The sequence below is a fragment of the Lemur catta genome, chromosome 8, assembly GCF_020740605.2.
Source record: "Lemur catta isolate mLemCat1 chromosome 8, mLemCat1.pri, whole genome shotgun sequence".
Classification (NCBI taxonomy): domain Eukaryota; kingdom Metazoa; phylum Chordata; class Mammalia; order Primates; family Lemuridae; genus Lemur; species Lemur catta.
Genome location: NC_059135.1, coordinates 40504397 through 40527985, shown reverse-complemented (window position 1 = coordinate 40527985; position 23589 = coordinate 40504397). Strand labels below are relative to the sequence as shown.

General features: G+C 33.4%; 1 protein-coding gene across 1 annotated transcript in view; it reads left to right on the top strand.

The window, feature by feature from the left end:
* Positions 1-23589, top strand: part of COL3A1 (collagen type III alpha 1 chain) — a 38597-nt gene that overhangs the window by 4507 nt on the left and 10501 nt on the right. Inside the window, exons 2-35 of the mRNA XM_045559333.1 lie at positions 5306-5508; positions 5769-5819; positions 6265-6378; positions 7646-7726; positions 9463-9516; positions 10005-10058; positions 10828-10881; positions 11541-11594; positions 11762-11815; positions 12461-12514; positions 12947-12991; positions 13144-13197; positions 13656-13700; positions 14354-14407; positions 14836-14934; positions 15497-15541; positions 15698-15796; positions 16006-16059; positions 16185-16292; positions 16514-16567; positions 17139-17237; positions 17583-17636; positions 17771-17869; positions 18138-18191; positions 18306-18359; positions 18679-18732; positions 19210-19263; positions 19601-19645; positions 20211-20309; positions 20397-20504; positions 20767-20820; positions 22522-22575; positions 22670-22723; positions 23407-23460. Of these exons, the coding sequence (XP_045415289.1) occupies positions 5306-5508; positions 5769-5819; positions 6265-6378; positions 7646-7726; positions 9463-9516; positions 10005-10058; positions 10828-10881; positions 11541-11594; positions 11762-11815; positions 12461-12514; positions 12947-12991; positions 13144-13197; positions 13656-13700; positions 14354-14407; positions 14836-14934; positions 15497-15541; positions 15698-15796; positions 16006-16059; positions 16185-16292; positions 16514-16567; positions 17139-17237; positions 17583-17636; positions 17771-17869; positions 18138-18191; positions 18306-18359; positions 18679-18732; positions 19210-19263; positions 19601-19645; positions 20211-20309; positions 20397-20504; positions 20767-20820; positions 22522-22575; positions 22670-22723; positions 23407-23460 (2366 nt within the window). The remainder of the gene's footprint in view (positions 1-5305; positions 5509-5768; positions 5820-6264; positions 6379-7645; positions 7727-9462; positions 9517-10004; positions 10059-10827; positions 10882-11540; positions 11595-11761; positions 11816-12460; positions 12515-12946; positions 12992-13143; positions 13198-13655; positions 13701-14353; positions 14408-14835; positions 14935-15496; positions 15542-15697; positions 15797-16005; positions 16060-16184; positions 16293-16513; positions 16568-17138; positions 17238-17582; positions 17637-17770; positions 17870-18137; positions 18192-18305; positions 18360-18678; positions 18733-19209; positions 19264-19600; positions 19646-20210; positions 20310-20396; positions 20505-20766; positions 20821-22521; positions 22576-22669; positions 22724-23406; positions 23461-23589) is intronic.

Sequence of the window (23589 nt, the reverse complement as noted above, 5' to 3'; positions counted from 1 at the left end):
TTCTGTCTGTGCCTAATGAAAACACAGCAGAAGTGAATTCCATTCCGATTAACTAATAAAACCCTTGTTTTTTCCATGACTGAGGTCAAGCACTGCTATTTAAAATGTAATCTTGTGAACAAAATTAAAAGTTCAAAGAGAGCAAAAGTCAAAATCCCCAAAAGATATAAAAATCAAAGCTAAAAGATCCATAAATTATTAAAAATTAAATTTGCCTTGAAAGCTAGCATTGAGAAATACTATTTCAGTAAAATGGCACATATTCTCAGATTTTTTTTCCACAGTATTTAGTGTGGAGGATGACAAACAGAGATTCCATTTATCAAGTAAATTAAAATCATAGAAATATTCTTTGAAGTTACCTAACATGTTCACAATGTCCAAGTTTCATGCAAGGAAAACTGCTAATGAAGTTAGAAGTTCATTAACACAAATCATTTAGTAAGTACATTTTCTAAAAATTAGTGTGTTAGTGAGACATCCTAAACATGTTTTGGCATTAGATACAGAAGCCTTATCTGTTTTTCATTGTGGCTGCTGTTAAAATCCTACTTCTTTGTGTATGGCAAAATGTATGCTGAGTTTCTGAGTCCCACGTTTATCCTGTTGGTGGTCTGGATGTCATCAGGGTGGCCTTGGAGATACCACACTTTACATAAGGTCAAGAGAAAATAAACAATAGACTTCAACTCCAGATGGTATCTCTCTGTTTTGAGACCAGATTGAAAAGATATTTTGCAGAGAACTGTTCTTGAAAATTTACCTTTTTAGATTGATTTTAACCTTGCAGAGCTTATAAACTATATGAGACAGAGCTTTGAAGTTGGCTTCTTTAGTCCTACTCCGTTTTTGAAATACAGAAAAGGAATATAATGCAGTAGTTAAGAGTATCAAATTTAGAGAAAGTCTTCCTACATTCAAATCTTAGTTTTACTGTAACCATGTAACCTTGAAAAAATTCCTTGAGGCTTCTGTGTCTCAGATTTAGATTACGACAACATTCAGCTCTTGGGCCTTTGAGAGCATTTAGCAGAGCAAATATGCAAAGCACTCAGAACAGTGCTTAAACAGAGAGGATACTATACAAGCTCTGCCTAGTACTAGTTTTACTAACAGTGGCAAATCAAATTCCTCTAAGGAAGAAAGTGAAGTACTAACTGAATTAGTAATAAGGAAGGTAAGATGTAAAATCCTGGTTATCAGAGTACAAAATTTAAAGATGTTTGTCAATTGTAACAAAACAAGTAGAATATATTTTCATCTGTGCTTTTATAATTTGACACCAATCAAATTATATTATAGATGCAATTGCTGGTTAGGTAAATAAACTTTTAATTTTTTAATTCTCTATTTTACTCTTAGGAAAAAATATTAATCTACTTAAAATTTTGAATTGGAACTAGAAAAATCATATATCCATAAAAAATAAAACAGGGAAACATCTAGAAATGATGATTCATGAAGTTTTTTTTTCCTGGTGGGAGCAAGGATAAATAGAATCTACCATGTCTATGCAAAATAGTGTTTTTAACTTGAAATTATTCATCTATAATGTCTACAGATGTTTCATCTGACATTTTAAGATAAGCTGATAAATATGTAAGCAGCAGAAACATATTTAATAAAAATATGTTTTCCAAACAGTATCACTTAAAAACCAAACCAAACCAAACATATTTCAGTTGGAAACTAGATGAACTCCAAATATCCACATCTACAAAATATTCAACTTTCTAAAGTAATTTAAAAATTGTCATGATAATTTACATATCAAATTTGTGATTTTTAGCTTTTCAGATTAAAGGACATCTATTCCCAGATAAGGATTCAGTCAGAAAAGAAAAGAACAAAATATTCACTCGTCATTCAAGCTAAGCTAACAATTTAATTAGATGTTTGGGGGAATGTTATTTCAACTCCAAAAATGGTATTAAGGCAAGCATAATTTGCATTTTTTTTAGTCATAGCAATAACATTCTTTCAAGTCAGCATAATTTAACATTAGGAGAATGGAAACAAAACTAACAAAAAAGTAAGCTTTAAACACATCTAAAAATATAAAATGATGTTACTAGGTTTTATTATTCTCTAAAGTTTCAAGATAGACAGCTAGGAAAAAAGAAGCTAAGAGTGCATTATGTCATGTGCTAGATTCATTATGTTTTATAATTTAGATTCCAGCAAGGAGATGATTAGTCTAATGCATTGCTTTTGTGATCACAGGTAAATTTATTTCAGAATTGACCTTTGGAGTAAGGAATAGAAATACCAAATGGCATGAGAGATGGAATTTAAAATTAATTACAAATTGAAACAGGGAGGCTTAAACAGCAATAAAGGAAGTAATTGGAAAATATATTACTTTGTCCAGGGGTAAAAATGAGATTATTTGCCTTTTATTTAATATTTCACAAAAACATTTAACTTATTTTTAATCAAAGCTACCATGAAAACAGATGTCTAAGAAAAGGTAATAATATGAGATGACTTGTTTCTGATTCTCATTTTTTATTCTATTTCTAAATGTTACAAATGGCTACCTACAGCATTTTATTCCCCTTGAAAACAAAACACTCTTTTCCTTGGTTTGCCACAATTTTCCCACATTTAACCAGGTACTTAAACTAAGGACCATGAGACTTCTGTGTAAGAGGCTTAGCTTCCAGTACAATATACTGCTAAGCATATTTTCTCATGCACAGAATAATAAATTAAAGGAAGCTACACAAAACACCTTCCGTTCAGCAAAATGATTGAGGTAGAGAAAAGGTTGATTTTCAGCCACAAGTTTTTATAGAAACTGACTTTTCAAGAAACCCAAATTTCTTTTAAATGGGTATGAAATAAGTTATGGCAATAAACAAAGCTGCATTAATTCTTATTTTTTAAGCATTTGGATTTACCTAATTCTAATAAATTAATTTACAATTTTAGTAAGTCAATATTGTATTCATTTAATAATCTGCAGAGCAAGTGAAAACATACTTCATTCCCAGTGATGTGAAGATACCCTTGATGAGACATAAATGCAGGATGATAAATACACAGAAAAAGAAAAGATTTATGTTAATTTCAAGGTATATTAAGAACATAGAAAAAAAGATATTTAAAATTGAAGATACTTGAATCTAGCTTTAACTGTTATCCTCGTTTGTCTTTAACATGCCATTGAAATTCAGTAACTACTTTTTATAACCCACATAGTGTATTAAATGTAGAAAGATATTTCTTATCTAGAGACAAAGCATTAAAAGAATTTTTGGTATAATCTAGCACTATTTTCGAGGGGACTAGGGATGGGGGCTTAAAATTCCACATTTTTAATGGGAAAATCTTGCGCTGAAACTATCTGCAGGAACATTTCATATAAAATTGATTTAGAGAAAGTTTTAAAATGATTCATTTTAAGAAAGCAGAACCAATGCAAAGATTGAAGAATGTTTCAAGTGTTTTTACTAAATAATCTTCCATCTCAAAATTTTCAGACCAGTGCAAACCTGTGAATTTAGTTCTTAAAATATATCAGTTCTGCTTAGAGAACAGATGAGTTAAATGCATAGACCCTCTTACGTTATTGCTGCTCATACTAACATGAAAAAGATTGTTTGCTCATCTCTTGAACATGTTTTCCATAACACCACCCAAAGAAGCCTACTTCATTTGCACTGACAGGAGCATTTTGGTATTCAGTTTTATGTTTACTAAGAATAAAGAAATGCTCCTTTAAAAGCTCAGAAAATGTATCTTTCCTGTGTTCTCATATATCCATTTCAAATATGGAGGAAAATTTTCTAAAAAAAACATATTCCCTCTCACTTATTTAAAATCACAATAAAACAATCATGCTTTTTTTATTAGCTGCAGACCACATTAGGAAATATAACACATATTAAGGGTGGGTTTTTAAACTTCTTGAATTGATCAAATGTGTTGCACAATATCATTAAATTTGTGTCTGCACATGGAAATGGAAATGAGAAATGGAAGTAATGTCAGTACTCTGTAGAGTCTATAGGTTTTGAAATTCTCCTTTTTGGTGATCTTTTACTACATAACCTAAACCTTTCAACTCAAAGTATTTAAATTTGAATCTAAATTATTATTACTCAGATAAGGAAAGGATATAGGAACAAGAACTTTTAAAAAGGCTATCTTCGTGGCTGTATATACTGTCCAGATGGAAAAATCTCAGGACCACTGAAAGGCCTCTTGACCACTGGGCAGCAAAAAGTATAGTTTTAAAATACTTGCCTACTCCAAAGCAAGCTTCCTTTAGCAGACATTTTAAAGATCTTGGCTTTGAGGAAATAAAAATTTAATGTCTCACAAAAGTACAAAAGTACTGAACAGTACATCATTGTTGTTCATAAAAATTTTGCAGATGTTTAGAAACTTATTATTTATTTACTCAATTACTGGCAAAGTATCACAGTAATTCTCAAGAACTAAAGTTGTGTTTAACCACAGTCCACAGCTAATGCTTTAAGAATTGAGACCAGGTTTTATTTTGGCAATTCCTAAGCTGATTCATTGTTAATAGCTGCTGAAATTTCAGTACCTTGCATATAATTATGAAGCAAGTCTAAAATTTTGGTTGAAGCACATTTTTTACCATTTTAAGCCACAAATACACATGCATGATTCATATTTTTCCCTATTATTTTTACTTACTCTTTGCCAATATTTTTTTAAAAACTTCTTTTTTTTTCTTTTTGGTGATTTGGAAACCTCTTTATACCCATATGAGATATACAATATATTATGTCATATCATGTTGACCTACTAATGCTCAAAAGAGCTAGCAGTGACATTGAATATGTATAATAAACTCTGTTAAAACTTTCCCAGAAAAATCTGGAAGAGTTTTATGCTGCCAGGATTAGCTCAGCTTTCCTCTGAATTTCTCAACTAGGTTAATAAAATCCAGAAAGTCTTCAGATTTAGTGACAAAATCATCTTTTTAGTTTAATGCTCCCATCTGCTGTTAAAGCAAAGAATAGCAATTGGGTAGAAAGGCCTATTTTTAATTGCACAATTAATAAATAAATGTTTAAATGATTGTGTGATGTTGATTGGTATTCAATTCCTACTGTAAGTGAAATTAAAATCCCTGTTGGTCTTAAGGAAAATTGACTATGGTATGCCAATTTCATGTTAATAAATGGATTTGGTATTTTAAGCAGTCTCTTACTCCTTAGCAAATTATGTAGAAAAATATGCTACTGTGAATAGTCATGGCAGCATAACAAAAATCACATTTCAGCAAAACATAAGGAAACATCACATTATCCAACTTATTTTCCAGCTATTGAAGGAGGATGCTCCCATCTTGGTCAGTCCTATGCGGATAGAGATGTCTGGAAGCCAGAACCGTGCCAAATATGCGTGTGTGACTCAGGATCTGTTCTCTGCGATGACATAATATGTGACGATCAAGAATTAGACTGCCCCAACCCAGAAATTCCATTTGGAGAATGTTGCGCAGTTTGCCCACAGCCTCCAACAGCTGTAAGTTTAAAGAAAAATTATACATTTTCAAGATTCATATTTAAACACATGAATAGCTCCTATATCACAGGAGTCTGAAAGAAAAAAAAGTCATATCTGTCAAATAGTCATGCTGCTATTACAAGTAAAAGGTGAAGGTTCTGACTTAAAGATAGAGTTTGGATCTAATCTGGGTTAGAAAATAAATATGCAAACTGAGACACACTTCAGAAAAAAGTATTTCTATGTCTTGTTTAACCTGTATCTTTTCTGTTTGTTAGCCTACTCGCCCTCCTAATGGTCTCGGACCTCAAGGCCCCAAGGGAGATCCAGTAAGTAAACATTCTTCAATGGAATAAAATTAATGCTAATGATAATTCCAGGGATAATTTGGGTTTTTTTTTCCTTTCCATATCCTTTACAGATGTTGAACTTTCAACATTCTTACATTTTCTTTAATGCCACATATTTGAATAATGACACTAAATGACAAACTGAGAATTCATAATTGTACATGTAAAGACTTCAATTTCCCAAACTTCATATGTCTTCGTCTCCATTATTATTTTGAAAAATAAAAATAGGTCAATGTACAAAGGAATATATTACACTTAAATTATTTATTGATTTGGATAAAAATGTATTTATCCCCAAGAAAATATATCATTTATATTGATTCCTACTATAAAGAAGAGAAACAACAATCAGATAATGATTTTGAATTATTAGGACTTTTCACCATTTTATTTATTTTTACCTCTAATGTATTGTTTTTAGGGCCCTCCTGGTATTCCTGGGAGAAATGGTGACCCCGGTATTCCAGGACAACCAGGTTCCCCTGGTTCTCCTGGCCCCCCTGGAATCTGTGAATCGTGTCCTACCGGTGGGCAGGTAATAAATTACAGACAAAAAGATCCCCTCCTACGAAACTAACTAGTTCATCTTTCTTCTTTAGCCTATATTGCATCTCACTGTTATGAGTTCTTTTTATCTGTTCTCTGATTTTATGTATTTAACAAATCCTTATTTAACAAATGCTTATATGTGTGAGGCACTATTGTAAGGGCTTTATAAATATTCACTCTTCTTCATAATGCCAATGCTATTGTTACTATATGCTTGCAAAATTTCCCAACTTTCAGCAGGTATATGATATACACACTGCTTGAGAGATGAACTGTCAACTTCCAAAAGAATTAACCTACAGAGTTTAGGAAGTACCACACCTATAACTTATTCTCCTTCTAACACCAATGGCAAAGCCTTTGAATGTTTGGACCAAAAGCAGTTGAAGGCTGTGGATGTCCCTATTGACCTCAAATCAGTAGGATTATTCATGACTATGCAAATGTTCTTGCTAATCCTTCAGAGCACATCCTACTCCTTCTGAAGCATGGCAACCAACTAATTCTGCATGTAAAACAAATAACCAAACTCATAGGACAAAATTTCTGCTGCATGGAGTTAGGAGAAATTACAAAACACATACACACAAATCTGTATGAGATTAGAAAAGTGCTTTCTGAAAAGCAATTTAACAAGAAGAAGAGGATATATCTAACTTATTCTTATCCTGGTAACCAAGTAGGAACCATTTCTAAACCTAGAACTCAAAATGAAGTAAGCTCCAAAGAAATCCAATAAGCACAAGTCTTTCTACTATTGCTTTGCTAATTTTCTATGGGGGTTTTAATTTTGTGGTGAATCTTTTAGGCACATTAATCAGAAGCCAGGGGATATGAATTTTGCTTGTATCATTAACTGCTGGAAAAGTAATTTGACCTCTCCATTTTTCTGTTCAAAACAAGAAGGTTGGATTATACAATCTCAAGCCACTTTCAGCCTCAAACAGTCTATGATCCTATGCTTGTAATGCTGTAAATATTACTTAGAAATAATAGTTTACAGAAGAGCATATAGGAAAAAATTGGGGGGGATTAATATTGAACACAGTTGAAAGATTAGTGCATTACACAAGCAAGAATATCTGTAGGATATCTAATATCTAGAGCTATATAGAGGATTAAACAAAATAATTAATACATACCACATCCTTTGGCATGCGGAAACCTTCTATCAGTGAAATCCTAAATGCTTTTGAAAAGAATTATGATCTGTATATTAAAATAACCATATCTCTCTGGTTTCTTTGCTACAGAACTATTCTCCCCAGTTCGATTCTTACGATGTCAAGTCTGGAGTAGGAATAGGAGGACTCGGTGGCTATCCCGGGCCAGCTGTACGTACAAATGTTTCTCAGCATTTTAGAGCATTATTTAACATTTTAGTTTGTTGAATCTTGAATGGTTGTTCTAGGAATACAGTATTTTTATCGAATTGTACAAAATAGCTTATTCCTTACTAAGGTTGTGAAAAAAATAGCATTATCACCTACCTCTTATCCTAACTCAATTTTTTCCTCACCACCTCTCCTCATACAACCACTTGTATCAGGGGCCCACCTGCTTTCAGGCTTAGGTCTCACACTCAGATATTCTCCAATTTTAATCAAATTCCATTATTTTCACTTCCATTCTTCTTTGTTCTCACTTAAATTGCTCAAAATATTCTTTTTACATCATTTTATTCATAAAATGCTGCTTTGTAGATGACAGATCAAATGGTGAATGTCACAATCCACCTCACCTTCAATTGTCAAATCAAACATAAATATTTACAGAATGCATTGATTCATTAAGCTCATCTACCTTAAATAATAGCTATTCACCTTGTACTTGAAGGATTTCCCTCAGCGTAAATGACCTAGAGTTTTGATAGAATACAGCAAAAAGCATTGAAACTTGAGCCATGTACAAGATGCATGATGTCCCATGTAAATGACCCTGTAATAGAACAAACTCTCATGTAAGCAATAGTAGAGGTTATAATTTCACCATGAGTAATAGGTACATAAGTATAAATGAAGTATGGCGCTGGATTTTCTGGGATAATGAAGGATTGCTGCCCAGATTGTTGGACTTCATATTTGTGACTTCCAAAACTAAATAGGACAATATTTTTGCCAATAGATCCAAATGACCTGTTAAAGAAAGACCCTTAAAATTGGTATAAAGTAAATGGCAAAAAGAGAATTTACAAAATCTCTACAGTTTTAGGGACTGTGATATTTTTGTGTCTTTCAAAACCAGATGGAGAATTGTATTAACTTATGTAAACATCACATCTTATTCAGCTACATTCACATTATGAATACTATTTTTAATCACATTACAGTTTTTACCAAAAAAACAAAAAGAGCTAAATAAAGCCACCATTTATTGACATTCCATAAAAGTGTAGATAAGATAAAAATTTAATTAAAGGTGTTTTCTTTAAAAAAATTACTATTATTACTTAGAAACAGCATGCTACAAATGGAAAGTTTTCTACTTTTATCTATATTTCTGAACAATGAAAAATCAGGTGTCCCTTGTATGATGATTCCCATGTGGACATCTAACTCTCTATGTCAGTATAACTCTGTGATATGTATATCAACATAATTATGAGCTTTTGGGTTGATTTACACTATTATTTTTGAAACTTTGATCATAAGGTTATAATATATCAATAAATATTTTTTTACTCTGAGTTTGGCTGCCAGGCAAGAAATTGCTTCTTCGCCAGTGCAGTATCATCCTAATATTGCAAGGATTGTCATAGCATTTTGTACTAATTTTTCCAGATTTTGAATTCCCTTCTTTAGGGATTCAGGTCAATACTTTATAACATTTATTAATGATTTGTATTAATTCTGTGGGAATTTCATTTAGAGTGATGTTTTCTTACTGAGGTCTTAATTGCAGATCTCATAAAATTAATCATATCAATGAATAGTTATCAAACAATAAGATATAGTTGTTGACATTTTTAAAGATATCAGCATTATTTCTAAATAGTCATCTCTTTGATGCATGGGTAAATTGTATTTCACATTTATTTATTTTGTGTTTATCATTCAAATTTATATTCCAGGGTCCCCCAGGTCCTCCCGGTCCCCCTGGTACAGTTGGTCATCCTGGCTCCCCTGTAAGTATAGCCATAACTGTTGCTTTCTTCTTCATGTATGTGCAAATCAAGTTAATATAGATCTTGTTGTAATTTAGCCATTCCACCCATAATTCCAATTATGCTAATTGGAATTAGCATAATACCAATTAAGTAGTCACAACCAAGAAACTGATTATTCTTTCAAAGATATTGGAATTCCATATTTAATTCCTTCCTAACAAAAACTGTTAACAATTAAAACGTTGGTAAAATTAAATCATATATTTAATTTGTGTATGAGTATTATGGCTTTGAGTTCAAAAAAGTTCAATTTCAGTGGAATGAAATGGATGGAATGGAATACATTAACTTTATTCTGATCTGAAAAAATTTGGTCTCATCTTTATTAACTGGAATAAAATTTTCTGACTACATTCACAAATCCTGATTTCTTACTGTAAAGATATAAATGAATCATATGAAGATTTTTGTCACTTTTTAAAATATTTATATTTTCTACTCACTAGGGTTCTCCAGGATACCAAGGTCCCCCTGGTGAACCTGGGCAAGCTGGTCCTGCAGTAAGTAACAATTAAATCTTTATCAACAATTCTTTATTGACAATTAACAAATCTTTATTGACAATTCTACATAGAAACTATCTTGATTTTCTAAAACAGTCATAGATACCTACAGAGTGTATATTAAATTTGTGAATAATAAATAGCATTTTTATGATACTTGAACTTATTTCAATGAACTTTTGGACTCTTTCAATGGTTTAGATATTTTAGAGACACTACTTCATATAGGAATTCTCTGATTAATCACAATAGTCTACTTCCCGAGTTGATACAAATTCTCTATCTACTAAATATCGATTTCATTTTCCTATAGCCACTCAATTCACTCTTATTTCTGCCCTTACTGATATATATTTTAAACTTATGCAGTATAATCTAATAGAGTCTTCCAGAAGGATATGCTGTGTAAATAAGCAAGTAAGATGGACTTATTTTAATACATTTTAAAATATTTAGAAATACCTTTATATTTAGATATGTTTAATATCTCAAAAAATGTAAAGGTGCATTTGGATTTATAAATATGTACATATAATATAAGATGTAGATGCATGATACTTTTAATTTTTATTAGAAGTTTTAATAAACAGTAAAAATTAGATATAATAGAGGCATAATATTAACTCAGGAAGTGTCATTTTCATGATGAGAATCACTGAAAGCATTTTCTACAAGAGATTCCTTCCAGGAATACACATAATATATAATAATAAATTGTAACAAAAAAATTTACAAATGTATTTGGTTTTTATTTTCTTAATTCCAGGGCCCTCCAGGACCTCCTGGTGCTATAGGTCCATCTGGTCCTGCTGGAAAAGATGTAAGTTTTTAAAGATTGAATGGAGATACAGCAAAACTTAACTTGGACTATTCTAAACGATATATGCTGTATGCAATAATCTCAGAGGAAAAAATGTTATTCAAAAAATTATTGTCTTAATATTTTAGCTCACACTAATCTTTGCATATCTGTACAGTATTCACATAGCAATGTATACCATTTGTTGAATTTCAAACTAATAAAACCCCCAAATGTGCTTCTTGATTGTTAAGAATACTTATCCATTGAATGTATCATTTAACTGGAGGAGTAATGTGTCTTCTGTCTGCTTTTTGTAATGAAGACATTGATATCACTACTTTATGAACTTGAGGACGTATAAACACTTTTAATATTGTGCCATTCTTTTTTCTTCCCCATTTAATGACCAATGGCAAATTTTTTTCTCTGGGTTGAGGAAAGGTAATACTATTTCAGTGCTGAAAGGCATCTGTATAATCTCTTTATAAGTTTATACTGAGGTGAGAAAAGCCCTCCTCCTTCCTTCTACTAAGAAAGCTGATCTCACAAATATACATTTAGTCCAGCCATTGTAATGAATCCATGGTGAGAAAAATGCAAAGTAATCGGTTTGCTCATTGACTGCAATGTGTTTTCTTACACACAAACACCTATGTATTCTTTATTTTTCCAACTAGGGAGAGTCAGGTAGACCCGGACGACCTGGAGAACGAGGATTGCCTGGACCACAAGTAAGTTTTCAGCATCTAATAAATTACTTGGAGCAATTGCAATTATCTTAGCTTGAAAAGTACTAGATAATTAAACTGAATTAAACTTAAAAATGAAAGGTGTTGTTTTACTAAATTGTGATTCTATCTGAAGGTCCATTAATATCTTTTCCATTAATTATTTTTAGGGTATGAAAGGTCCAGCTGGAATGCCTGGATTCCCCGGCATGAAAGGACACAGAGTAAGCAGAGTTTCTAAATTGTCTACAAGTTGTTCCATTTGGCCATTCTTACTTGCCTAACCAATTTTATTGGACAATTATGTGCCAAAAATGGTTGATTCTGACAGCTAATTCAATTTTTTTAAAAAACCATCAAATTTATTTGTTGACCAAACTCGTGATTTTATGCAAAATAAATGAGCTGATTTTAAGTATATGAAAAGGCTTGTGAAAAATTTGATTTTCTTACCATCACTATCAGAAATAAATGAAAATGTATGATTAACTGTATGTTATTTATTGACTTAGTCAATATGATTTATAGATTGAATTAAGAAACTTTCATTCTATGGAAAACAGTAGATAGATTCAACTAACTGAGCCCAAAATCTATCAACTTAATAGAAATAAAATCTATGAAACTCACATTTGCTATTCTACGGTTAAGGAAACTTTTTTATCAGACTAAATATCACTTTCTAATTAGCTCTGATTTTTTGCTGTAAAATCAATATGAAATGTCCTCAACCCATTTAAAAGAGTTTTAAATTATTTAAGTTATTGCAAATAGTGCTATGAATAAAGCTATTTATAAAAATTCAATGTAAACTTTACCAACCATTCCATATCATTAACATCTTAACATTTTTACTATTTTTATAATAGGGTTTCGATGGACGAAATGGAGAAAAAGGCGATACAGGTGCTCCTGGATTAAAGGTAAATCAAAACAAAATCAAATTTTCATAAATAAATTCATTTAAATTTTAATGCTATATTTAAGATTCATATTGTGGGGCTTAACTTTTTCTGAAATTTACCTGAATTTTACATATTAGGAGTTGAATAATGGTGACTATTAGATATTCTATTAAAGCATCCATGAAAACTGATAATTTGAAGATTCTAGATTAGAAATGGTTGAGCATCCCAGTGTAACTCATCCATTACTTCTGCTTAGTCTTCCAGTTTTTAAAATACAGAAATTGAGATGTTTGGTAAATAAAGTAAAATGCTAACTGAAATTTAATATCATTAAATTGTTAAAATTTTCTTAGGTTTCATAATATTCAACATAATATGCTGTGTTTAAAAAACTGTACAATTCTACTCCTGTTATACAAAATAGTGACATGTTTTATATGTGTCTAGGGTGAAAATGGTCTTCCAGGTGAAAATGGAGCTCCTGGACCCATGGTAATTATATTTCTGATTGTATAATTTTCAGTCTTACTATTAACCTCTATCTAACCCCAAACTGGCCTTGCTCCCCCTCCCCACCTCAACAGCTCTTTACACATGTCAAGTTCAAATGAAAGTAAGACCATATTTTCAATTTTACTCTGTAGGGTCCAAGAGGGGCCCCTGGTGAAAGAGGACGGCCTGGGCTTCCTGGAGCTGCAGTGAGTATTGTCATCAACATTGCCCAGTTACAACCCAAAGTGACAGATGAGTATCTCAGTCAGGTTTTCAGGCTGTGGAAATCTGCACAAAATGGCCTTTCTACAAAATTATACTCAAAGTCACCTCAGTAAAATTTCTGCTATAGTTATAGTGAAATGAATGTGTGTTTTATAATGATCTCTGTTGGGAGACTTTGTGTGCATTAACTTTGCATATGTCACCAGAGCCTTTATGTCTGCACTCAGTTCTGAAACCACAGAATCCAATCCTTCCACCTTGGATCGTTGCTGTTATAGAAGAATTTTAACAATTTGACTTTAAAGCGTATAATTATTGAGCAGATTTCAGTATACTTGAGGGAAACTCAACTCAATGGAGTCAGAATTTTAGTCAAAATATTACTTGTGACCAGCCTTTCAGAATTAAGAAGATATTTGAGACAAACTTTTCTTTTTAGGGTGCTCGTGGTAACGATGGTGCTCGAGGTAGTGATGGTCAACCAGTAAGTAACTTTCTGTCTAATTCTGATTCATTCCAGAGTAATGAGAGATTATGGGTTGTGGATTATTTTCTAATATATATATATATATTACATATATATAGCTAATACATGTATTAGTATCTCTTTGACTATTTTTATAATTTAAATCAATGAAAAATATTATTATAGACCCAATACTCAACATTGTGCATAAACATCTGATTCAAACTGACACCAAGCCCATAAACAAAATCTATATTCTGATGCTCCTTATTCTACTTAACCAATTGCTAACATCTGTGTGTTGTTCACAATGTTACTTAATATCCAACATTTGACACGACAATTAATAAAGTCCTCCAACATAGATAACACAGATGTTATTTCCGTTTTGTAAACTAGAGTATGAAAGCCCAGGGCTAAGTAACCTATACTAAGTCACAGAATTCATGGCAGAATTGGGGAGGAATCCAGAATTTCTAACTTTAAATTTCATTCTCTTCTTACTTGACTACATTGTTTCTCCACGTAATATTTATCCCAGAATGATGAATATTATTTTTATCTGTATAAGTATGTTCTTTGTTTTATATGTACTTGCCTATTATTTGCTAGTAGTTTTAGCTTTCACTTATTTGATTAAGACCTCTTGACATTTTATTTAATTTTTTCAGGGTCCCCCCGGTCCCCCTGGAACTGCAGGATTCCCTGGATCCCCTGGTGCTAAGGTAAACATGTATCTCTATAGAAGAATATAAAAATATCTTGGGGACAACAGAAAATCATTGGATTGCTTCTTGAAAATGATTTTTCAAACCAAGAAAAAGGATAGCTTTTATCTATATCTATCTTTAAACCCTTATTTTTTTATTCTAAAAGGGGCATTGTCCCTGGCATTCAACTATCTTGATAGCTCTTTTGAAGCCTTCTCTCTTTTCCCAGATTCTTCTCTTTCTGGAAAACAGAGATAACATAGTCATACACATAGTTACCATTTTTCTCTGTCTTTATGATTAAGGATTCCTTAGTTTAGCTACAATATAGAGCCATCCTACTCTAGCCTTTAGGACAAGATTTTAAACTGGACTGAAGGGTGAGCTGGGTAAGTGACTAGAAATAGCAAAGAAAACTGACTACTTACTGTTTTATCCATTAGGGTGAAGTTGGACCTGCAGGGTCTCCTGGTTCCAGTGGCTCCCCTGGACAGAGAGGAGAACCTGGACCTCAGGGACATGCTGGTGCTCCAGGTCCTCCTGTAAGTAGCACACATGGCAGTTGAGAGGGAGAGTGCTGCTACATGTATTCTATGAAAGCGTATGTTGCAATATTGCTATCAATTAAAATTGCTTGTTTGGAAAAAAAATGTTGCTAAGTGCTCTACAATGATACTCTTGTGATAAATACTGATTTGATTAGTAGCAAAAATGGTAGTTGTTGAGGGTTATGCTATTCTAGAATTCATGGATTTTAAGTTTAGATAACACAGAATAAAGTGGAGGATGGATAGATATTTATCTACTTTGAAGACTGTTCCCCAAACTAATCACCAATCAGAAAAATTCAGAGAAGAAACAAAACTGAAAACCTCTTCTATTTATTTGCTATTCAATATTTTAGACCAACTGCATATTATCTCTAATTTAGTTAGGTAATGATGATTCTGGTCCCTACACTTCATATGCTGTGTTATAATTGGAGGAATCACTTAATTGCTACAAAACATAACATTCACCAATAAATTTATTTTACAAACAAATAACTTCAACATATATACACTATTTCCATTATTATCAATATGCTTTTGTTTTTCTCCTTAGGGCCCTGCTGGGATCAGTGGTAGTCCTGGTGGCAAAGGTGAAATGGTAAGCTGCCCGTCACACTCACCCTCATCTCATTCACACACACGTTATTGGCTTCTTTTGCCTTTTGCATGGCAAAAGATTTGTGATATTTAAGTGAGATATTTAGAAATGAAAGTTTAAGCTTGGCTAATATTAGTTTCCTCGGATTGTTCTTAGGGTCCTGCCGGCATTCCTGGAGCTCCTGGATTGATGGGAGCCCGGGGTCCTCCAGGACCAGCAGGTGCTAATGGAGCTCCTGGACTTCGAGGCAGTGCAGTAAGTTGTCTTTTTTTTTTCTTTGTTATCTGAAAGTTGTGGCTTGATTCCCACAACAAAAATATTAACAGTAATTTTTTTTTGCTCCTGTTCAGTTAAATTTATATTGATTTCACTCTGGTCTTACAACTGAATATTATGTGTTACTAGTGATGATTTTGTCAATTGAATTCTCCCTGTTTTTAAGCCAAGATTTTCTTCCACTTTAGGGTGAGCCTGGTAAAAATGGTGCCAAAGGAGATCCAGGAGCACGTGGTGAACGTGTAAGTGTTACCACAACAGATTTGCTTATTTCTTAGAACAAATGCAACATAATTAGAGAGTAAACAGGTAAAAATTTTGCGACTACATTCAGTCAACTTCTTTATTTGCTTCTGCCATTTTTTAGGGTGAAGCTGGTGCCCCAGGTATTCCAGGAGCTAAGGGCGAAGATGGTAAGGACGGATCACCTGGAGAACCTGGTGCCAATGGGATTCCCGGAGCTGCAGGAGAAAGGGTATGTTTGCCAGGAGGCATCTGAAAGAAAAGCCACATCACTATTATCCAAATGAAACTTCACCTTCAGGGTGTGGTGACCATTTAATCTTAAATTGAGTACCCACTCCCAAATATTGTTTAAAGCATTTTATAACATGAGAATATTTTGCCACTCAAGAATTATAAAATAAAAAAGTTTTAATACTTTGGACTGAAGTATTTGTCTTTCATTATTTCCAGGGTGCCCCTGGATTCCGAGGACCTGCTGGACCAAGTGGCATCCCAGGAGAAAAGGTGGATAACTTTAGCTTCTATTTTCCTAAATACTAGTACTACAAATAGGTGTTTCTTCTATACAATCTCCCATTAATGAAAACCTAAATATCTGAAAGAAATATATTGGAGTTAAAAAAAAATCCTAATGTAAAACAATGCTTTCAGCCTCCTGAGCCACTTTCCTGGCTTTGTAGCTAAAGCAAAGTCACTTACCCTCTATGAGAATCCTTTAACTTATTTATCAATTGGGAATCATTTATCTCAGCATTATTGCAATAATAAGATAAACTAAAATGCCTGACGTTTCTTTAAAAATTCTAAAGTTATATGCAAATATTATTTCATATCATCAAAGATATTTGACTTTAGATTCACATATATTGTTAAGCCCACTAAATATTGTTTTTTTAGTATGTAATGTTCATCACAGTTGCTCTAAACTTTTTTAATGTGACAATCCAAGCTAAGATAACTATGATTTTATACAGAGAATGTCAGCAATGCACAAACACTAGGAAGACTAAATACTGTTGATGTCTAGGTCAATGAAGGGTATTTTAAATATATTTTTATTTATTTCACTTCTTAGGGTCCTGCTGGAGACCGTGGTGCCCCAGGCCCCGCAGGGCCCAGAGGAGCAGCTGGAGAACCTGGCCGAGATGGTCTCCCTGGAGGTCCAGGAATGAGGGTACAGACAAACATTTGTTTGAATGAAGCTTTAATTTAGTGAGAAGAAAGGCAAGACAAATGAAGATAGATCAAAGACAATTTAAATCAATCAGACTACACCTTTTGTAAGGCTCAAAATAAAACAAAAAAATTTATTTTTTTTTTAAAGAAGCTTAGGCCAGGATAGATCAAAGAAGAACAGAAAATAAAATATTTGTCTAAGATGCTATATAGTCAGAAAAAAGATGTGCAAATCTGAGGTTACATATATAAACGGAAATATCACAATTGTACAAATAGGATATGTTGTATTTTTTTTTTAATTTCATTTTAAATCACTTGACAACTGCCTTCTTTAATTCAGGGCGTGCCCGGAAGCCCAGGAGGACCAGGCAGTGACGGAAAACCAGGGCCTCCCGTATGTACATTTTCAACATATCATTTTACCAGTCCAGTAAAAATGGAATGTATATGTTGGCCGAGCCTTAAATATATGTGTTTTGATCTTAATCTTTACCAAATCTTTATTAATGTGATTTTTTTTCTCATTAGGGAAGTCAAGGAGAAAGTGGTCGCGCAGGTCCTCCAGGGCCATCTGGTCCCCGAGGTCCTCCTGGTGTTATGGGTTTCCCCGGTCCTAAAGGAAATGACGTGAGTTCCTTCACTAATTTCCCCAATAAATATTTGACAGTCGGCCTTTTGCTTTCCGTATGGGAGCGCAGAGATGGTCAAAACTCAGTCTCCTCCTCAAAGCACGGAGGAGTATATAAAAATCAAATAGTATGTGGGAAGGAAACTAAAAATATAATTGATTATGGTGACATATGTATGCATGTTGGGGAGGCAGATAAAAAATGTGGGAGAGCAATATGAGTAATGATTTCCTTTTATTTGTAAATGCTGGCCACTTCTTCTTTAGGGTGCTCCCGGAAAGAACGGAGAACGAGGTAGCGCTGGAGGACCCGGCCCTCAGGTATGTTGCTTTCATCAATTCATTTCTAGCCTTCTAATAGTTCCATTTATCGCCAACCTTATGACTTCTCTCTGTTATCTGTATCTTGGTTTCCCTAACTGTTGTTGTTTTTAGGGTCCACCTGGAAAAAATGGTGAAACTGGACCTCAGGGTCCCCCAGGACCTACCGTAAGTTCACTCACATAAATTGGAGAGGGAAGTGGGCTTGAGGTGGGACAGGGGAAGGGCTTCAGAAATTGTCTAATCTCTGACACTATGTCATTAGAGTTCACCAAAGCAGCTATGCAACTTGCTTATTTAGTTAGGAAGGTAAATGCTGACGTTAAATAGTTTATAGCAGACATATCTGCTTTGGGCCCAGACCCTCTTCTCTCTTCACATCACTGCTTATCAAATTAAGCAATGAGCCTGCTGAAATGGTAACTGTGTTGACTAAATATGTAAGGACATTTTATAATAGAATGTGTCATCATATTTTTCTACATAGGGGCCAGGTGGTGACAAAGGAGACACAGGACCCCCTGGGCCACAAGGATTACAAGTAAGAATTTGTTATTTAAATGTCATTGCATACCTGACTGTTCAAATTTTTGGTGTTCCTAATAGATTATAATTCATCTGAATCTTAATGTGTGGGTCTGTCTTTCATCTTGAGATAAAATGTCAGAAAAAGTTAATAGATAGGCATATCTTCCATGTTTATTCAAAATACATTAATAAGTTATTAAAAAGAATTATTAAACTCATATAATGCTATATGCTTACACTTAGTTTTCATTATAATATAAGTCCATATAGATAAATCTGTCTTGCCATATTCATCAATACATTTTTATATGTAGCAACAGAAAGAACAGTGGGAGATGCACTTAAGTTTGTAAGATATCATTGTCACATCTCTGTCACTGGATTTTGAGTGGCACAAATTTTCTACCCCTAAAAAGACCACTAAAACATATAAGTTCTTCTCAAAGCAGTGTTGAAAGTGATTAAATAACACAAATATGGTTCTTTGTAGGGCTTGCCTGGTACAGGTGGTCCCCCAGGAGAAAATGGAAAGCCCGGTGAACCAGTAAGTTGTATTTCAGTTTTTAAAACTCAGAAACCAAAATAATATTTAATAATCATTTATCTCGATTATTAACTTTTGCATCTTCTCATGCCATGGTATCTAAGTTTTAACATTTAATTTTGAAATAGTCATTATCAAAACAAAGACAAATTATTTCTAAGGTAACTATTACATAGAGTTTGAATTTCATCATAAAATAAAGGAACAAAAAAAAGAGTACATAGTTTCAATATTTGAAAAATTGTACAGTATGTAAACAAGTCAACTCTGTATTTTGTTTGTGTTTATATAACATGCGTTCTAATATAGGCCTAATCATGTAATGCCACTATCCTAGGGACCAAAGGGTGATGCCGGTTCACCTGGAGCTCCAGGAGGCAAGGTAAGATTTCAGTTTATTCTCTAGCTTCTTCAGTATGTTATAGAACAATTGATTAGTGATACATTTTTTAGTATAGCAAGCCAAAAGACTCTTTCTTTCAAGGGCAACATTGCAATGTTTGGAGAATACACCTAGAGAAACTTAAGACATTTTCAATACATTAAATTTGCTTTATCTGGAAAATTCAGTTTTCTGACGTTAATAAGCACGATTGAATCAACCACAGGCTTGGAATTTCAAAAGGAAAAGATTTCCAATGCATTGATTCTATATAGGAGAACTGTTTTGGTAGAAGAACTTTAAATTTTTTTTCTTTGTGAATAAAATAATAATAATAAATGTTTCAGTAACAACTCAGACCAAGTACCCCAGTTTTTTTGTTTAGACTCTTTTAAGTTTCCATTCAACTGATCAAATGTTTTTTATAACTATAAAAATTTCCAAAGTGTTTAAAATAAAAGTTAAGAACATAATGGCCAGCTTCAAAATAATACAATTTAAGGTGGTTTTGTCTTGTTTTTCGCATTGGGTTTTCTAATACGGATATTACATTTTCCTAAAACAGGGTGATGCTGGTGCCCCCGGGGAGCGTGGGCCTCCTGGATTGGCAGGATCCCCAGGACTTAGAGGTGGAGCTGGTCCCCCTGGTCCCGAAGGAGGAAAGGTAATGCCACAGAGCTCAATTCACCTGGATTTTAGAAAATTCATTCCATTTCCTTCTTGTCATTTATGATATCTCCCTTAATTTCAGGGTGCTGCTGGTCCCCCTGGGCCACCTGGTGCTTCTGGCAGTCCTGGTCTGCAAGGGATGCCTGGAGAAAGAGGAGGTCCTGGAAGTCCTGGTCCAAAGGGTGACAAGGTATTGACTTGTTTTCTCTGAATTATATAATAAAACAGACATTGTAGGTTGTAGGAAAGCAACATTATTGGGAAGTAATCTACTGTATTTTCAAAGTGAATATTATCATTTTATAGTAAGTGAAATTTGAGATAGATTCCTAGAGCAACTATTAATTAGAACACCTAACATACATACCAGCAAATTCTGAGAGTGGCTCTTCTCCCTGGCAGAGTTTCACTGAGGGTGCCTCTAACTGATGACGTTGGCTTTTGTTTCACAGGGTGAACCAGGTGGTGCAGGGGCTGATGGTGCCCCAGGGAAGGACGGTCCAAGGGTGAGTGCTCGCATTGAGGAGAAAGAGGCCTTACCTACATATGATATGGGACAGTTCCTCACTTCTGCTTTTATTTTTTCCAAAAATTACTCATGATAAATTAGATATTTTACCACCTTTTGAGCATTAAAAACACCCAAATGACTTGATTGTTTAAATTCCTAGTTTATACCTATCACTACCTGATATGTCTACAGTGAACTAAGAATGGAAAAACCTTAAAAGTATGATAAAGGACACAAGCTAAAGTTTGTAAGTCACCAAAATACAACATAATCAATAAAATCCAAGATAATACTGCTCATTAAGAAATTTTTTTATTTGAAAAAATCCACCAGATTTTTTGAGTAACTAAAATGCAAAATAATCAATGCTGTTCATTAGGAAACCAAAAGTCACTAAAATTCAATGTAATCAATACTATTCACTAAGAGACTTTTCAAATTTTTTTTTAAAAAAGTATTGTAATCCTGTGGTACATTCACACCACAGAATACTACTTATAAATAAAAAGGAACAAATTATTGATGCTGTGCACACAACAAATTATACAAACCTCCATGTCATGCCGAGTGAAGAACAGTCAATCTAAAAAAGATACATACAGTCCACTACGATTGTAAAATAACATACTTTTAGAGTTGTAGAACAGATTAGTGGTTGCCAGGAGTTAGGATGGGGGAGAGGAAATGGATGTGGCTATGAAGAGGTGACACAAGGGCTCTCATGGGTGTTGTGTATTTGAGTATCTTGATTGTTGTGGGGGCCATGCAAGGCTGCACATGTAATAAAATTGTTTAGAGCTACATAACATACACACACACACACACACACACACACAATGAGTGCACGAATAACTGGAGAAATCTGAATAAGCTCTATGGATTGTACCAATGTCAGTTTCTCAGTTTTGATATCATACTATAGTTGTGTAAGATGTCAACCTTGGGAAAAACTTGGAGAAAGGTGCACAATTTCCCTTACATTTCTTTGCAATAGCCTGCGAATCTGTAACTATCTTGAAATAAAAGTTAAAAACAAACAAAACAAAAAAAGAAAGTAATCATTTCTATTTGCATTAGCAAATATCTTTAAATAGAACTATAATTAAGGCAGTTTGTAGATATTATATTTAGTGTAGTTGCCTTAAAGAAACTCATAAATACTTCACTTTTAACAGTCTTAATAGATAAGCCATCCTTCAATTTAAAAAAAGATGCCTGATATTTCATTTATGTAATATAAGTAAACCTAATATTTGAAATTTTCAATTTGAAAAATTTAATATGTATAATTATACATTGAGTAGTTAAACATTTTAAATTATCAAGCAGTTGAATAAAGAAACATACTTTAATTTAAGAAAGATATTCCTATAAGATCTTATATCACATCCAGTTTGTCTTCTAAACTAGAGATAAAAATGAATGCATCAATAAACTACTACTGAATCCTATTTGCTTCTAGAATCATCCCCATAGAATCTTGTAGTTACTAAACTCTGGAGTATTAATACACCGAGCAAAGAGCATATCATTCAAGCCATGAAAAAAATCATATTATTTAGTTTATATCTATGTACTCTGTTTATTATTTAGTGATATGTCTATATATTCTGTTTGATCAATATGAAACATTATTTCATTGAAGAAAAATAATATTTTTTCTTCAAAATTAAAAATATACTTTTATCTTCTTTAGGGTCCTACTGGTCCCATTGGTCCCCCTGGTCCAGCTGGCCAGCCTGGAGACAAGGTAACACGATAGTATTAGGAAACAAAAAGAAAATGCCCTTAGCTCTTAGATGCAGGACAGGGGCAATATTGTTGGTTTGTTTCTCTTTTTTCAGGGTGAAGGTGGTGCCCCGGGACTTCCAGGTATAGCTGGACCTCGTGGTGGCCCTGTAAGTGTTAAAGACATTTTCTGCATATTTTTAAACCCCACATAGGCAGTAGTTACTGTGCTTTCCTTTTTAGCAATTCTTCGCCAGACTCCCTGAGTCTCAATTTTGGGATATTATCTTTAGGAACCATATGGCATGCAAGGGAATGATAAATTTCTTAAATATAAAATTCACAAGAGATAATTTTAAAACATCTCTTCTTTCCTAAATAACTTGGGAAAAATATACAAATTACACAGGTATTGTACATTTGTAACTTAGCATCTCCGAAACCTATAGGATCTTTGCCTGAGGCTCTTTCTAGATCTAAAATTCTCTACCTTCAGGGTAGACAGATACAGAGTACAGATACAGAGTAATTGGTTTTTTAAAACAATTAATTGATTTTTCAATTAACCCTTTTACCATATTTTTAAATGCTTACATTTTTAGAAGTTACATAATTAAATGTGTTACATATTCTTGCAAATAACACCACAGTAAGAGACATAAAGAATCAATGGTTATGGTATTGTCCATTCCAAATTTTGTTGAGAAATAGAAAAGTCTTCAGAAGTTAAACTGTGTTAGTTATCTTTACTCATTTCCTGTTTAAAGAAAAGATAAGATGATGTAGGCAATGATGGGTGCTTGCTGTGGGAAGATGTTTCCACTGTGACTAATGAGGGCATGTTTCTCTTCAGGGTGAAAGAGGCGAACAGGGCCCTGCCGGACCTGCTGGCTTCCCTGGTGCTCCTGTAAGTACGAACATTTACACATACATGTCCCACAGCTCAGAATCACCTTGCTGGAAAAACAGCAGAACTATAAATCAAGTTTGGGTTCTAATCCTGCTTCAGCCACTCACTTCCTGTGCAGTTATTGTA